General features: G+C 26.9%; 1 protein-coding gene across 6 annotated transcripts in view; it reads right to left on the reverse strand.

Annotated features, from left to right (window-relative positions):
* LOC107455203 (tight junction protein 1) overlaps nt 1–16,575 on the reverse strand; it is a 383,960-nt gene that overhangs the window by 30,106 nt on the left and 337,279 nt on the right. For all 6 annotated transcript variants that reach the window (XM_071177703.2, XM_071177697.2, XM_071177706.2 and 3 more), the window contains 11 exons: nt 12,500–12,587; nt 10,792–10,895; nt 9,918–10,095; nt 7,604–7,693; nt 6,548–6,596; nt 5,783–5,922; nt 4,058–4,103; nt 3,233–3,383; nt 1,969–2,071; nt 520–568; nt 73–243 (listed from right to left, as the gene is read on the reverse strand). In XM_071177703.2, the coding sequence (XP_071033804.2) occupies nt 73–243; nt 520–568; nt 1,969–2,071; nt 3,233–3,383; nt 4,058–4,103; nt 5,783–5,922; nt 6,548–6,596; nt 7,604–7,693; nt 9,918–10,095; nt 10,792–10,895; nt 12,500–12,587 (1,169 nt within the window). The remainder of the gene's footprint in view (nt 1–72; nt 244–519; nt 569–1,968; nt 2,072–3,232; nt 3,384–4,057; nt 4,104–5,782; nt 5,923–6,547; nt 6,597–7,603; nt 7,694–9,917; nt 10,096–10,791; nt 10,896–12,499; nt 12,588–16,575) is intronic.

The following is a 16,575-nucleotide window of genomic DNA, read 5'->3' on the forward strand; positions in this document are numbered from 1 at the left end:
TAGAACAATTATGGTACAAATGTAAAATTATAATAATCATATATAGTGCAAATGTAAGTTAAAGTTAACAACCTAGAATTATTGGGTATCACTCCACGTTGTATTTCTTGCCCATTTCTTCCTAATCTGTACACCAACCAAGATCCAGGTTTTCCATTATGTAATGTATCCACAATATGGAAAACTTCACCTTTACGGAAACTAAGCTCGCCTTTGCCTGTACTCTCATGACTAAAATGAGTCCTGGAAAATAAATAGGAACATAATAATAAATATAACCTAGTTAATCTAAACAGAATGTCATACCATGTAATAAACAATACAGTATATATAACACAATATAGCACTCTAATATTAAACTCACAACATAAGGTATAAAGGAAAAAGAACATTTAAGCTAAATTGAATGCATTTTTTTCATCATTATTATTTATAAACAAATATACAAAAAGCATATAGCTTGTATATTTTTAAAACTTAAATTAGGTTTTAATATTTATATTCAAAGTAATATCTTGCCTAATGTAAAATGAATCTCCTTTTTGATTATTTATAACATCTTCATATTCTGAAAAACAAAAATAAATGTGTTAAAAATGTACACAGCAAAAATAGTTTACAAAAAATAGTTATTAACATTATAATATTTTAGATAACATTGAGAGAACGTAAAAGAAAACAGGTTACGATGCCATAAGAACTAGAGACTATTATAGTGTATCAAACAAAAATGAAGCTATAACAACTTCTTTCAATGTAAAAGCAATAAACCACAATGTTACAAACTGAGTATGACACAAAAAAAAGGTGCAAACAAGCAAAATAAAAGTAGGACAGATTGGATACCCAGGAGCTCTTGAACTTATTTTTTTCATTTTAAGAAGCTATTTATTAAAATACTAAATTATCCCAGCAATAATTATTTATAATTATTATAGATACTTATTTACTGTCCACAATGAAACATTCCTTAAAGCTGTACTTCTTTAAAGAAATGCAATTGAAATTTTCAGAAAATAACTACTTATCAAGTTTTATTTAGGAATAATTTAAGAAGAAACTTTCTGGAGGAAAAAATAGTAAGTAACTTTTTTTTTTTAACTTTAAAGAAGTTCTTTAAAGAATAATGCTTTAAACAAAATAACTTCCATGAAATAATGACTGAAGCAAAAACAATGTTATTGAAGCCCCATTTAAGTACATACATGGACAGTTTTAGTTTCAATATTCTAAATAAGAATTTTTCTCAGTATCTAAATCCAAACAACCGAACCTTGGTGTCTAAACACTTTTGGTGTTCTGATACAAAGGAAGGTTCTTGTTTAGGGAACCGAAATTATTGTATGTCCATTTCTGTACTTTATTCCTGTTGTTGCCTGCTTCAATAACAATTTCAACAAGGAAAAAAAAAATAATTTTTGTATTCATAATATTTATTCAATACTGTTAGGTTAAGTTTTGCCCATCTCTTACAACACATATTATTACTAAATATGAAAATAATGTAAATTCACCTTCACTTATTTTTTCATGAAAAAGCATTAAAGTTACTACCACACGTAACACAAAATTATAAAATGAAAATGGCACCTTGAGTTTATGCCACTCAAACTGTGAGTTTTTTTTAAAATGGAATTAAATGGCATTTTTTATGTATGCTTAAATTGTTCATATGCTGTGGTGGTCGAAATCAAAATTTTTTAAATCAAGAATTAAATATTGAAAGACAATTTTGATTACACTAGCAATTATTTTCACACAAATGTTAGCATTTCTATTTTTATTCCCCTTGATAGAAGAGCTTGGAAAAATACCCTTAAGTGCCAGCAAAAATTGAAATATAAAATAATTTTTCCTCTGTGATTTACATATATTGATAAAATGTTTACAAATATAATTAATAAAACAAAATTGTATTTCATTCTTAAAGAATAAAATTACTTGATTACATATACATAAAAAAATTACCCTCTTTTCGATATTGGACAATGAGATTCACTTGATCCTGTATGCCAACCAATAAGGCAACAGCTTCTTCCTTTGTGAAGCCTCGCATATCTATATCATTCACCTTAAAAAAAAAATTAAAAATACATAATCTACAAGTTTGAATTTGAATGGATAAAACTTTGTTTTCATAAAACCCTCCATAATAAAACTATATTTACTAGAAATCAATTTCAACACATTTATTTTGATGGTTCAACTCAATTTAATAACAATTATTGAAGTGTTACGGAGAAAGAAAAAAATTTTGCCCTTTAAAAATTAGCAGTTAACAAGTTTGAATACATAAAGTATCAAAATCACCAAGATTATTTGATTTGGTACAATCCTTTTAAAGCAGGAAATAACTAAGATTGGGACAAACTCATCACACAAGGAAATATTCTACAGCTAAACTAGTTTCAACACCACTTTTGTAAGTATTATAGCAAAAAGGTTATAGAAAATTCACATTTTCAAAATTAATTATTGAATTAAATCAGGAAAACAGTTGAAAAACCTTTAAAATTAAGTCTGAATTTAAAACCATACAGTTAGCATAATTTACACAAAAAATAATGAAATTTAAAAAGAGGTGCTGGCACCATAGAATAGCACTAACTGTAGCTAAATAGAAAAATAATAAATAACATGCATGTCCTAAACTTTCAATAAAATATTATGCAATATAAGGCTTTTCCATAATCACTGGCCTTAATATATTTTAAATCTTTAAAAAATGAAGACCCAAATTCATTAGAGGTCACAATTTCAGATATAAGTGAGGAAACTAACTTGAAAAACATGACAAAGTACAATTGAGAAAGGCAGATTTATAAAATAACAAAACCTGCTTGATTGCTAATTGAAGCATGTTTTAACATTCAAATCTGGACAACCAAACAGATTTTGATATCTTTAATCTGGCCTTCCTCAATTGTAATTTGGAAGACATTAATAGCATGTTTTTTGTTTTTGTTTCATTTTATTAATTTGTAACCCTTATTTGTATTATTTTTATTACATTTTTCATAAGAATTCTGAAAATGTATAGATTTAGGATGGTGGTAATAGAACACCTTGCATAATGCCTATGTAAACCAGGGAATTCGCTAAAGCATAGAACTAAATGAAAGTATAGAATTAAAAAAATACGGTAAGATTTGTTTTCTTTTTAATATAAACATGTGTTAAAAGTAAATCAAATTTAAAATTATATTTAAAGAAAAAACAATAAAATATGCACTTTTAAAATTTTGTCCCCAGACTGTAACCCTTGCAAAAAAGCTGGAGTTCCATGCTGAACACCGGTCACAAAAATACCAACATCGTTGCCTCCAGTGAGACGTATTCCAACGGTTCCATCTTTTTGAAATGATATGAATCGCGGATCTGGCCTGAAATATAAAAGTCAAACTATAATTATAAATATAAAATAAATTTCATGACAAAGACTATTCTGAAAACAAAACATTAGCAAATGAAAATATTCTCAGGATAGTTTGAATTATTGAAAGATTGATTCTTAATAGAAAAAATCTTCTGAGAATTGAGAGAAGAAGCTTCAATTTAAATATCTTTTCAAAGCTCAAGAATATTAACTTTTGGCTTACAAGTGTAGCAACAAGTAGATCTGAATCGTAGATATTAGCATACTAAGTGCCACATGCAAAAGGCTGATAAATAATTTTCTTATAAACTCAGTAATTTATACAAATATTAAACACAAATTGTAGAAAAGTGTATTTATTTGTTATTTGTTTGCTTTTGTAATTCCTAAACGAACTTTTTTAAGCATTGATATTCAGCAAAAAAACAGGTAATAAAGCATCATTATAATTATTAATAATAATAAAGATCAGTAGACCACAATAATTACTATTTTAAATTAAAAAGAAACATATTTTGAGGGAGTATTATCTTTTAGGCATTTATTAGCACTAATTAAGTATTCATTTTGGCAAAATTCATTAGCAATTAGAGCAATTTAAAATCATCATGAAAAGCATAGAGTGATTATTGTATCATTGCATAACTTTATTATTGTACAAAACAAAGAAAAGAAACTTACGGTGTTGAAGATCTTCTAAAATAATCATAGTTATCATTTCTGTTATCTAAAATATATATAAAAAAATGCACCTTGAATGTGAATTTATCTTAATTAAGTAAATATTTGTTTAATTTACATTTATTTTAATCCATAAAACAAGAAATATTTCAAGCAAACAATTTGCATTATGTTAAGATACAATTACAATAAAAAATATTTCCTAATAAATACTTCTTTAAGATGAAAATGAGCTGTAATAAAATCAGTAATTGAATAACTTACATACTTTTTTATATTATATTAAGAAAAGTTTTATTATAAAACATCAATATATAATTGTTAACATTTATAATGGAATTAAAAAAGTAATCATTAATACAATTATTACTACAACTTACAGAAATATTAAAATCAAGATACTATTATAGTAACAATAAATATTACAGAACTGAAGTTTAAACTTATTAATATGATGTTTATAACTATCATACTAAATCCAAGCATAACAAAACAAATGAAACTTTTTTAAAAAATCGTTATAATTTTTATAATTCCAATTAATAATACTGCTAGCCTGTTTTAAAACCACACAAATATTGACCAAAAAAAAATTTTTTTCTTACTGGATCGCAGCAAAAACTATGGAGATTATTATTTTTTTTTTGCGTGTATTATCAATAGAAAGATCAAATGTAAATATTTAAAATATTTTTAATTTATATGAAAAAGCTTTGGATTATTGCTATGTTGCAAAGTAACATTTCATATAATCTTGATTGTCTATTAAATAAAAATAACTATTTAAACGAACATTTTTCAATTTTATAATGGACAGTCAAGATTGTACTGAATATCATGATGGGATAAATGGTTTTCACCATTAAGTAGGCACTTAAACAACACTCTTCAAAGCTTTAATAGACTATTTTGAATAATTATAGCTGAATTAAATTAATATAGTGCTCAAATTAAATTCTTTATTTCGTGAGTGATTGTGGGCTAGTTGGCTTAATGATCAGACTTGAAGAAAAAAAATATATCATTAAGTTGCAACCAATGTTGTCAATTCTGATTTGCAATATAAGAAATTACATATTTATACTGAACTTAATTTCATCTTTCATTGGGTGGATGGGTGTCTGCTTGTGAACACAGGGTGAAATTAGGAAATTCTACAACTTGCCAATTTTTAACTAAAGAATTTTTGCCAGTCCCCACTTTTAAAAACATACAGTCATATTTTTAAAAATATTTAACATTTTAAACGTTTGAACATTTATTTAAAAAACTATTGATATTAAAAATGCATTTTTTGAAGCATTTATCAAAATATGGTTAACACTACAAAGTTAATTTCTAAAATGAAAAAAACATTTTAAGTAACAAGCTTGAAATAAAGTAATTTTCAAATTATTAAACATTCATAATAATCACAACTTAATTAAATAATAATAATAATAACTGCAAAGCATATCTAATTCTTTTTTGAATAACCTAGCCTGGTCTGAATTAGTAGATCAGTTAAATATAATTGTAACCAATAAACTACTAAAAAAACTCGTCATCTCACTCAATTAGAGATTAGCAAAACTAAATAAAAATGTGTAACAAAGTAATAGCGCTAAATAAATAAAGTAACAAATTGTTGATCCCCAATATTTAAATACAGTTGTTACTATCCATACTGTTATGAAAAATACGCAATATTCAAAAGCGTTATGGTACATCAAAAGCAGGACAGACCTTGAGGTAAAGGTGGTCGTGGAGGTACATATAGATCCTCCATTCTATTTGGACTATGAGCATTCATCGGCATTTGGTTCAGATTGTCTGGAGGGCTGTGGATATTTTCTGTCAAATTGTGATTCCAGTTTCCTTGTGGTCTAAAAATAAGAGTATATCTTAAAAAACAAAATTATTTTGAATAAAAAAAATAAGTAAACAATGTACTAATAGTACTAATAAAAAATAAGTTAAAAATAACAGGAGATGGAGATTTTCAATGAATAGTTTCATTTTATAAAGAGCATTAACTCTGAGTAATTTTGAATGTTACATGAATTCGTACACACATAAAAAATTTTGAAATACCAAAATTCACACACTTAAAACATATATTTTTATAAAAGCTTGGAATAAAAAAGAAACAAACAAGAAAAAAATATTGTAAAGGATTTACTTACTTTTTGAACAATTGAAAAAATTATATAATTTCATATGTTAAGGTTAGAAGGTTTTATAATTATACAATTAGTTCAAAAAAATTTTGGATTATTTTCATTACTAGTTTTTAAAGACTACATACAGCTGATTTTTAACTGCTTGGGGGTGATTTTCAATTTAAGTGTAATGTAAGCTCCCTTTTGGCTAAAAAACCACATAAATACTAATTAAATTTTAAAAAAATAAAAATAATAAAAAAGTAAATGATCCCTGATAAGAACACTTTGAATAATTAATTTCATAAATAACAATATATGTTTTTATGCAACTTATCAATTTTCATACCTTGCTAAGTTATTTTTATCAGTCAGTTTTGTTGTTGAAGATTTGAAATCTGAAATTAAAACAAAATTTAAGCACAAGGACAATTTTAAAGATTTAAAAAAAATCAAATAAAATTAATAACTATAAAAATGTAATCAACATCTAATTTGGATATGTTGAAATATAATTACTTTCACTATAAAACTATTTTAGTAAATCTATTCACTATTATTTTCACTATAAACTATTTTAGTATATATATATATATATATATATATATATATATATATACATACAGTCGAACTCGTTTATAACGAGCACAAAGGGACCGTAACATGTACTCGTTAAATCCGAGTGCTCGTAATAAACGGGTACTTGAGACAGGCGTGCAACCAGAAGAGGGGGGGGGGCTTGGGAGATCAAATGATTGAATTTACTTAAAATTTAATTAATATACTTACTTTAATTACATTAATTAATTTAATCGCGTGTTTTTTATTTCGAGCACATTTCTTATCATTTTGAAAAAAAAGATAAGACAGAAAGATTAGAAAGATGAGAAAAAAGATTACAAGACGGAAAAATATTGCTCGCTAAAACCAGGTCTTGCTCGTTAAAAGCGACTTCTGTTCCATAGACTTAACATTGATCCAACCAAATATTCTCGTTTCCCTCGTTATAAACGAGTTCGACTGTATATATATATATATATATATATATATAGAAATTGCATATATCAAGGAAAGTAATAAAAACATGAAAGAAAGAACAGATAAAAAAAAATAGAACATATAATTATAAAAGTAAGTAAGTTACTTTAAAGTTACATATTTTTAACACATTAGATTAAAAGTAAATGAAGCAGGAGTTCAATCTTTTACTTTCGAGTTCGCACTAAGTTACACGAAAGGCAAATTTCTCCCCAATACTTGATCCAGGAGTGTATCGTCTTCTAGATTGGAATCAAAATAACAAGGCTACGGAGCTGAACATTAGTAGTCGTAAACTCAAAAAATTGGGTCGGCTGTTAATCGACGGTTATAAAATAAAAAATATATAAAATTAATTGTACAGTACCTCTAGTTGGGGACTGAACATACACATTTTGATTACTCCAAAGAGATCTGGAAGATGAAATATCAATAACACTTGGAGATATGGGCATATCTGAAATTGAATATTTTACATTATATAAGCAAAATGGGCCCTTTAATAGACATTACATTGAAATATGGTAATAAAAGATAGGAAATAAAGTGTTAATGTAATAATGATGCATGAAAATAAAATTCAACTTTTTAAACACAAAGCTTTTCCCTTCCTTGCTCTGCAATGCTTTCATGATGCAAGTATAATCATAAAAAAAGTGATAGTAAAGGCAATCATAATATTTGGATAATAATAGAATATGTCTAGTAAGAGATTAAAATTATTTAAATAATTATTTCGAACGATTTTACCATTTCAGGGTGCGTAGTCAAATTCAACAAAAAAATAAGCACTTTACAAGTAATCAAATAATATTTTTAAGCACTTTAAAAAAATATAATAATTAGGTATGGTTGGAAAGTTTTTGATAATTGATGGTTTTATCGGGTTTAAATCGTTATGTTAAAAAAACCTTTTGGCATTGTTTTTGACAATTGTCAAAATTTTTGAATCATGTAAATCGAATGGAGTTTGCATATGCTACGGACTGACAATGCGCCGAAAAAGTTGAATTGAACAATGTAAACAGTGTCTTTCTGCATAATTTGTAGCAAAAATCAACACGGTAAAGGAAAAATCTCACTTTAGAAAAGGGAAAATTAAGCACTTTTTAAAAACACCCAATGAAAAAAGAACCTTAAAGGGTTTTTAAAAAACGAAAACCGAAAATAAGCACTTTTTAAAAACGTTAAGCACCCTGAATGTTAAAGGTATAAGTGAAATAAGACAATTTAGACTTCCACAAGGGGAAAATTAAAAAACATAAGAAATAATTTTATATAATTCCTATTTTGCATAACTATAAACATTTCAACTCAATTTTTTCCAATAATGTAATAAAAAACTCCTCTAAGTAAACATGGACAAAAACATTTGCTAAAAAATTGCATATAAGTTAAATATTTTTTTTTTTTTTTTAAGTTCTACTTTTAAGTCAAATTCCTAAAATAAGAATTTTAAACAAAGATTCTTGCAAAAAGAATCAATTTCAAAGAGTAATTCACAAAGAGTTGCAAGCAACTATGAAAGTTAAAATTTTTTAAGAAAATAGGAGGGTCCTGTTCTTTCTCACTCCACTCACCAACCCCCATGGTTATCTCTCATTGGTCGTTGTTTTCCCCCCTTAAAAGACGAAATTTTTCAACAACAAAAAAAAAAAACTCTGAAAAAAACGTTTTTTTTTCTTCATGAAATATATAATTATAATAACTTTACACCAGTACGTTCTGTTAATACATAACCATACAAAACGAACGATTTTTTCGATTAGAAAAATAATCAACTGCACTTTAAAAAAATGAACATGGAATATCTGACACAATAAAAGGTAATAGTAGAGAAGTAATTTTACTGGTTAACTATATATAACAATTACCTAATTGTGTATAAGTTCAAATTGGAAATGATTTTTAAGTCTCTCAAGTCTTATAAATATATATATTTTAAATACTCGTGCAAATGCTATGATTTCATATCTGTGAAAATCAAATTTCCTCCTCTTATTTTTCATTTTATTCATTTCTTCCTGTTACTTTTGACGTGAACTCAAGCGCAAACTTATAAAATGAAAATAAGTAGAGAGATTTTCTTAAACAATGGATAAATAACTATTATTTAAAGTTAAAAAAAATCCATTGAAACTACAATAACTTTCGAACAAATTAGATTTTCGAAAAAATCCTGCATTAAGTTCATAATTGAAAATAGTCACTAAGCACATCCAATAGCATAATAATATGTCAAATAACACATCAAATTTTAACTAATTGAAAATAGTCACCAAGCTCAATAGCACATCAAAGTTTGACTATCTAGTTGCACTTTAGTGGGCAGAAAATAAACCAACATAGTTTTCTGTTTTGAACATTATCTGAGAGATACTAAAACCACCTGCTTCCCTCTATTTGTACAAATATATCTAAAAGCAGTATTATTAATTCTCTTTGCTATAATAATGAAGGTGGATGAAATGATAAAACTATAGCAAAAAATCCAAAATTCATTTCTTAAATCTCAATATTTAGAGTTTAATGATTATATTATGTATAATTGTATAAAGAATTGTTTATTATTAATAAAAATATACATTTTAAAATCTCATTATGAGAATTATTATATTTCCATATTTTTTAACCAAATTCTCTAAGGGTAGTAGTGTTTAAAGAACACCTAATATAATAACCTTTGTTAGGAGAAATATTATTGTCTGCGATATATCTGTTGGAGTTGGACCAGTGCTCTTGGCTCTCTGTTGTTTTGCTCCCATCTCTTCGCACTACAAGATGAAGCTTCTCTTTAGAATTATCTATCAACTTCTTGGCTTCTTTAAAAGTGAGACCATCAACACTGTTGCTGTTTATCTGAAGAAATACAAATAAATTAGAAATAATAAGATATAAATCATTATATCAAATACATATATCAAAAATATATGAAAAGATATAAATCATTGTATATTATCAGTGATTAAAATCACTTTTCAAAAATAAAATAATATATTCTTCTCCAAATTAAAATGAAGAAAATAACTAAGAATAATTTGGTAGTTCATTAAATGTATAACAAAATAGTACAGTTTTGCTAAAGTAACATAAATAATATGCTCAACATTCCTATTATACAAATATAGAGATGCTAACTTTCCAAATTAGCTATCATTAATTGGAAGTACAATAATACAGTTTGCCTTACCAATTCAAATTATAGTGCAATTTTAAGATATTTTTATTACTTTATTTCATATTAGGTATGTACCAAATATAAATCATATTATGCATGAATTTATTAAAAATTAAAACAGAAAGTTACACTTAAGTGTTACTTATTTTTAGAATATTTGCTGCAAATACAAATATTTTATAACTCTTGGTAGTTAAGGAAAAAATACTTATTTTAAGCAGATAATTAAAATTAGCAGAAAATTCTCAAAAACCATACTTTTTATTACTTAACCGTAAGGCCATGACATAGAAATCGTAGCAATTATTAATAGTTGGCACCTCTGAAAATATGATAAAAAATAAATAATTTTTTTTTAAAAAAAAGAAGAATTTTACCTTAGTTATAATGTCTCCTTCGTGTACAGATTCTTCTTTAGTTAATAATGACTTATTAGTTATTTCTTTAATGTATATCCAACAACCCAACACAATTCCAAAATCTACAATTTAAAAAAAGGTTTCATTTTAATATAATAAAGAGTTAATGAGCAAACAATTTTAACGATTAAAACTAAAAGAAAATTTTTTTTTATTGAAATCTATGCTAATGCTAAAAGAGTTGAGTAATCTTTGTATCCTGTTCTTGCCAAATTGTACCTTCTACAATGTCTTTGCATTATTTTATATACTCAAGCATACAAAAGATAAAAATAATGATTGAAGAAAAACAAAAACAAAGCAACTTTTGATTTAATGATCTCTTTTTCATGCACTAAGAGACACTTTTCCTCCATTTTTCTTTAGACATCCTTCGAACAAAGCATGCTAATAATAGCAAAATAATTATAAATGAATTAAAATCTCATGACTTTGAGGACAAGTTAGAATCTAATTATTAGAATCAAAAGTTGTACAATAAGCATTTTTTTTTACTCAATTGTTAGACAGTCTCTAATTTGGGTAACAACAAATCAAATATAGCAAAAAATAATGGTAATCTGATATTAATAAGGAATGATTGATAAGGATGACACCAGGTGTAAGACCAATTAAGTGATCAAACAACTGGAAAGGGTGTGAAATACCATAATCTCAGTGGTTATGCATTCATTGATTCCTGAATCCCTATTTTTTTAATCCTTACAAGATGGGTGAATTACATAAGACATAACAAAACACTTTATAACAGAAAGTAATTTTAACAATAAGGAAGAACGATGTTAATGTTACAGTGCTTGAATGTAATCTGCATATTAATATTAATTAATATTACATTACTAAACAGAGTGCCATCTGTGAAAAAGAGAAATATTACTAACAAACTGGCTTGAACAAATTTCAGGGGTGTTTGTAGGACCCCAAAAAATCCCCTGAAACTTTTACATACATACAATCGTTTTACATACATACATATTAAAAACATAAGATTTTTTGCTGTATTTAAAATATTGAAACCCCCTCTCTTCATACTTATTTAAAATCTTGCCTCTAAATATTATTAAGTTATTTCCTAAAACAAAATAAGAGCACTGAAAATTTTGAAGGTAATAATACAATAATAAAATGCAATAAGTAAAAAAAAATATTAGTAAAAAAAAGTAATAAAGTAAAATAATTGTTTAAAAACAATATGCAATTAGTGGATGGTCCCTCAGATAAAAAATTTACGTTAGGAAACTCAATTAATTCTTATCTTTATTAAATGAAATGAATAAAAGGGAGATGGAAAGTTTGAAGCTTTGTAATTCTTGACTGTTCTGAGGATCAACATGAAAATATGTACTTAGTGGATGGTCCCCTAGTTAATTCATGGTACTAATCTATAAATAGAATAGCGCAAGAAGGCCATTAGCTTGCCATTGACGAAGACGATGGCACTTCAATAACGATGAAATCAACAAGAGAAAAAAAAAATTCTTATGCTATTGAAATTTGGCAATGTAAGTAAGAATTCATACAGTAAGTGCTTACAGTAAGAATTCATAATTAAGTAAGAAGAAAACTAATTCTAACATTACTTTTTCGAAAATGCGATTGTTTATTTTTAAAATAATACTATATGCGTTTTAACGCTAGAGGATAAAATGCAGTGTAAATTGCATACCTTCTTTCTTTTTGTTCTTTGTTAAAGTAACTTTAAGGGTCTGAGGTCCATTGTTATTGGCTGGTAAAACAACTCTCCTTTTTATGACCTAAAAACAAAAGCAAGAATATTGAGCATTCATTCATTGTAAGAATATTAAGCATTCATTCATTGTAAGAATATTGAGCATTCATTCACATTAAATATCACAGTTATTGTTAGTGTGTAAACGTGGGGTTTTTGCCAAAGGGCCCAGTATTCCTGGCAGGGATAGCCCACACCTGTGATATCCACAACTTTTTTAATAATTATAAATACTGACTTTCTTAAAATGTATTTTAGTTATTAAAAAACAATGACCAATTCAAGATTCCTGAAGGCAGGGTTCTCCACATTTTTATTAGTAGAGATCATAGTATTAGAAAATAAGATTATTAACAAGGAGCTCTTAATCCTAAAATGCCCAACTCATGAACGCCCTCTGCCTGATATATCAGTGATGTAAATTCAATGATTATCCATAATATTAAAATAATAATTGTTGTAAATTGTAAATTTTTTTAAAATTAAATTTGAAAATCGAACTGGACTCTAATACTGTTTTTCGATGCTCTGTCGACAAAGAAAATAAAGTCACAGTCAAAAGCCTTACTCTTGAAGCAAGGCGATGATTTTAAATTACGTTGTATACATATAATTTTGCAGTGCAGAATTATCTGAGCTTTAAAACAGACAAATAACTTAAATATTTTAAAAATTATTAAATTTTTTTAAAGATCGCTAATTTGGTAACATTTTTCCACCTAGATTAAAATTATCAAAATCACTGCCTTATTTTCAGTTTTTGCAAATTTTTATGAGCCCAAATAATGCAGCATTGGTGTAAGTCTTTAAATATTAAAATATTAGACCACAAACGCTTTTCATTTTCACAAAACTGTGGCTTTCCACCATATTGAAGTTTTGCTCCATTTTCAAAATAAACATTGACAGCCCTGGCTTTAGATAGGCTAAACTTGAAATAACAGTCAGGAGTAACAGTTGCAAACTCACAGCAGTTATAAAAATAGCATATTGTGCGCAAAAAAAGCATAATTTATATTACGACGGAGTTTTTGAGAAACAGCTTTTTAAGGAATAAATTTTTCTAGGAGCTCAACTGAAAAGGAAATATTTAAAGGCCCCAGCAATTTTTGGCCAGGGCCCTGTTGGCTATAATTTATATGTACTTCAACACTTGCCAGTACCATAATCCCGTTATATTTTTTAAAATCATCTGAAATATTATGATAAAAATCCAGTCGATAAAAATTAAGACTTCTTTTTCGTAGTTCAAAATAAATAAAAAGCAATTAAGAACTTTGTTGAAGTTAAGGGTAATAAAGATGACAAAAAAAAAAAAAAAAAACTATAGAATAACGATTATCGATAAATTCTGTATCTAACTTTATTTATCAAAATCTTTCATTTATTTCATACTCCTAACCTCAGAGACAGTAGCAAGATTGATGATACGTCACTTTTTTTATGGAGCTGTCACCTTATGATATCAATTGCATTTTTTATGCTACTTAATGACTTTTAAGGAGAACTGGCTCAAGGGATCGAGAGCTGTATTTTCAGATTTACGATGAAAGTATAACATAATAGCAATTCAAAATGCAGCAGCAACCTATAACTTATATACTGCATTGCTTAATGCATATGCTTTTAATCCTCGTTACTTCGAAAAAAAGATATATATATATATATATAAAATTTATCAACTACGATCAATAAAAATAGATCCATTGTTGATACAATATAATCTATAATTGCACCGTAACTTAATTTATATTCTAATTTCACTAAATAAATTTAATTATTACTTTAATTTAACTGCTAATTTAATCTGTTTTCATCTTAAAGATAGAGGTTTGTAAGATTTAATGGATTTCCAGTTAGACCCTGTTTCTGGTGAACACCTGATCGGGGGAGAAATTACTGACCTCCTCACCATTTCTTGCCTGTTTTCTCAGGGGATTTCCAAAGGTTGTTTCAAACAACTTTTGGCTTTTTAATAGTCGTAGGTGGGTCTTAGATTTACTCTTTGATACTTAGGATTCGTTAAATTATTTTAGTGCTCGATCGTGGCTTAAACTCACAACCAAGATGATTGGGTTTTAACTTTTAAGGGAATTAGATTTTTATGGATAGTCCAAAAATAATTTCTGCAGTGTTGGAGAGAGTTGAGGAGGTAAAAAAATCAGGAAAATTTAAAGAAAAAAAAAATATATTACAGATTTTGTAAATTTTTGTCTTCAAATAAAAAAAGATAAATATTCACTCAATTCCGCAATGTATGTTTGGAAAGTTTTCACTTCTTTCTCAATTTCGCAATGTATGTTTGGAAAGTTAGTAATTTATTTTGTAGCTAAAATAAAACTTTATTATTAATTACCTTTTCCTATTGATATTTTAAAATTTAATAAAAAAAACTTGTTTTTCTTTGGAAGTTAAGTCTTTAATTTTCAACCCATCCACCATCGTATAACAACGAACGGCAGACCATTTTCAGAAATATCCCCAGGATGAGAATTAGGAGGGAAATGGATGAGAACTTCGCCATCTTCTAAATATCTTATTAGATGGAGTATAGTTTTATTGGATGGAATAATCCACACCATTCACTTTTTTCTTTCTTTTTATTGATCAATGGTCTATTAAAGGAAAAATGTTTCCTTTATTTATTAACCAGTATAAGATGGACACGCCCTAACATTAACACCGAAAAAAAATGGTGGTATAGAAAAAATATTACTTCACTCACAGAGAGACAAACAACATTTCTTCTCTTGTTATTTGTTATTGAATTTTCTTACAGGGGAAATAAAAAAAATATAAAAAATATATTTAAATTATTTATGACTAAACAGTTCTTGGATCAGGAAGGTAATTTTTATGAGCTACTTTATTTATCGCAGATAAGAATTGAAGAGGTAATGCCTCAGCTTAATGCAATTAAAAAATGAATATACTCAAAAATTAATATACCGATAATGATTGCAATAGGAAATAATATTCTTAATATTCGCAATCTGGGAGCAGACCGGTTCCAACAAGTCTTGATCCTCTCTCCATCTCTCTAATCCACTGCTCAGTTGTATGAGAATGTATTACGATATTTCCCCCTTCTTTAATATTTTTCGTATTTAATTTTCAAAACTATTTTCTAAAATTTCCAACTTTTAGAGCTATGTTTAATGTACTTTTGAGTTCTATATAGCTTCCTTACCTAAAAAATTTTAATCTATTTGAAAATCAAAACAGAAACGAACGTACTTCTCCTATGACTATCCACACGCTGATGATGAAAGCATGAGAAGTGTTACCATAAGTTTTGATCTGCGCCACATGTAGCTCATTTCTAAAGGCAGTATATGTATTCTCTTACGTGCTCATATATAAGAGTCTCCGTTAACAATAAGTATTTTGTGACAAATCAACAAACACACATTCTGTTATAGGACAAATACATCGGTTTCGGTTACTTTGTTTGCAATTTTATTGCAATTGCTTTCGATAATGATTTACCAGATGTGAATAATTATTTTTATTTCCCAAATGTTAATTTGTGATCGTCGGTCATACGACTTTATTTTAGAGCAGAATTCTATAAAAAGAGCACCTCTATGTAGCGACCATTTTTGCAGCGACTATTTTTGTGAGGCACGGAGTTTTTTCTATGAACTTTATATTGAAGAAAACTTTTAAGAGAGATCTTTAGCACCTCACCTAGCGATCGGGAAAACATTGGCACCAAATGCGGAAAAGGTCAAATAAGGTAACACGAAGAAATATCAAAATCAAAATTTTAATAAAACAAATAAGTAGATTTAAATGTATTCAAAATATTTGTGCGAAGCTTTCATTTAGAGAGTTTTTGACGATACAACCTCACGTTGTAGCCAGAGTGCACTAAAGACGATGCTATCAATGATTTATTCTTAAAGTTGAAAGTTAAATAAGAAAAAAAAAATTATTTTAGAAAAAAATAAGCATCTCATATAAACAAACCTCTTCTCAGCTTTTCTAACTAATTTTTATGATAAAAAATT

This window comes from Parasteatoda tepidariorum, chromosome 3 (assembly GCF_982258835.1).
Source record: "Parasteatoda tepidariorum strain Cologne lab strain chromosome 3, Ptep-v5.0, whole genome shotgun sequence".
Classification (NCBI taxonomy): Eukaryota; Metazoa; Arthropoda; class Arachnida; order Araneae; family Theridiidae; genus Parasteatoda; species Parasteatoda tepidariorum.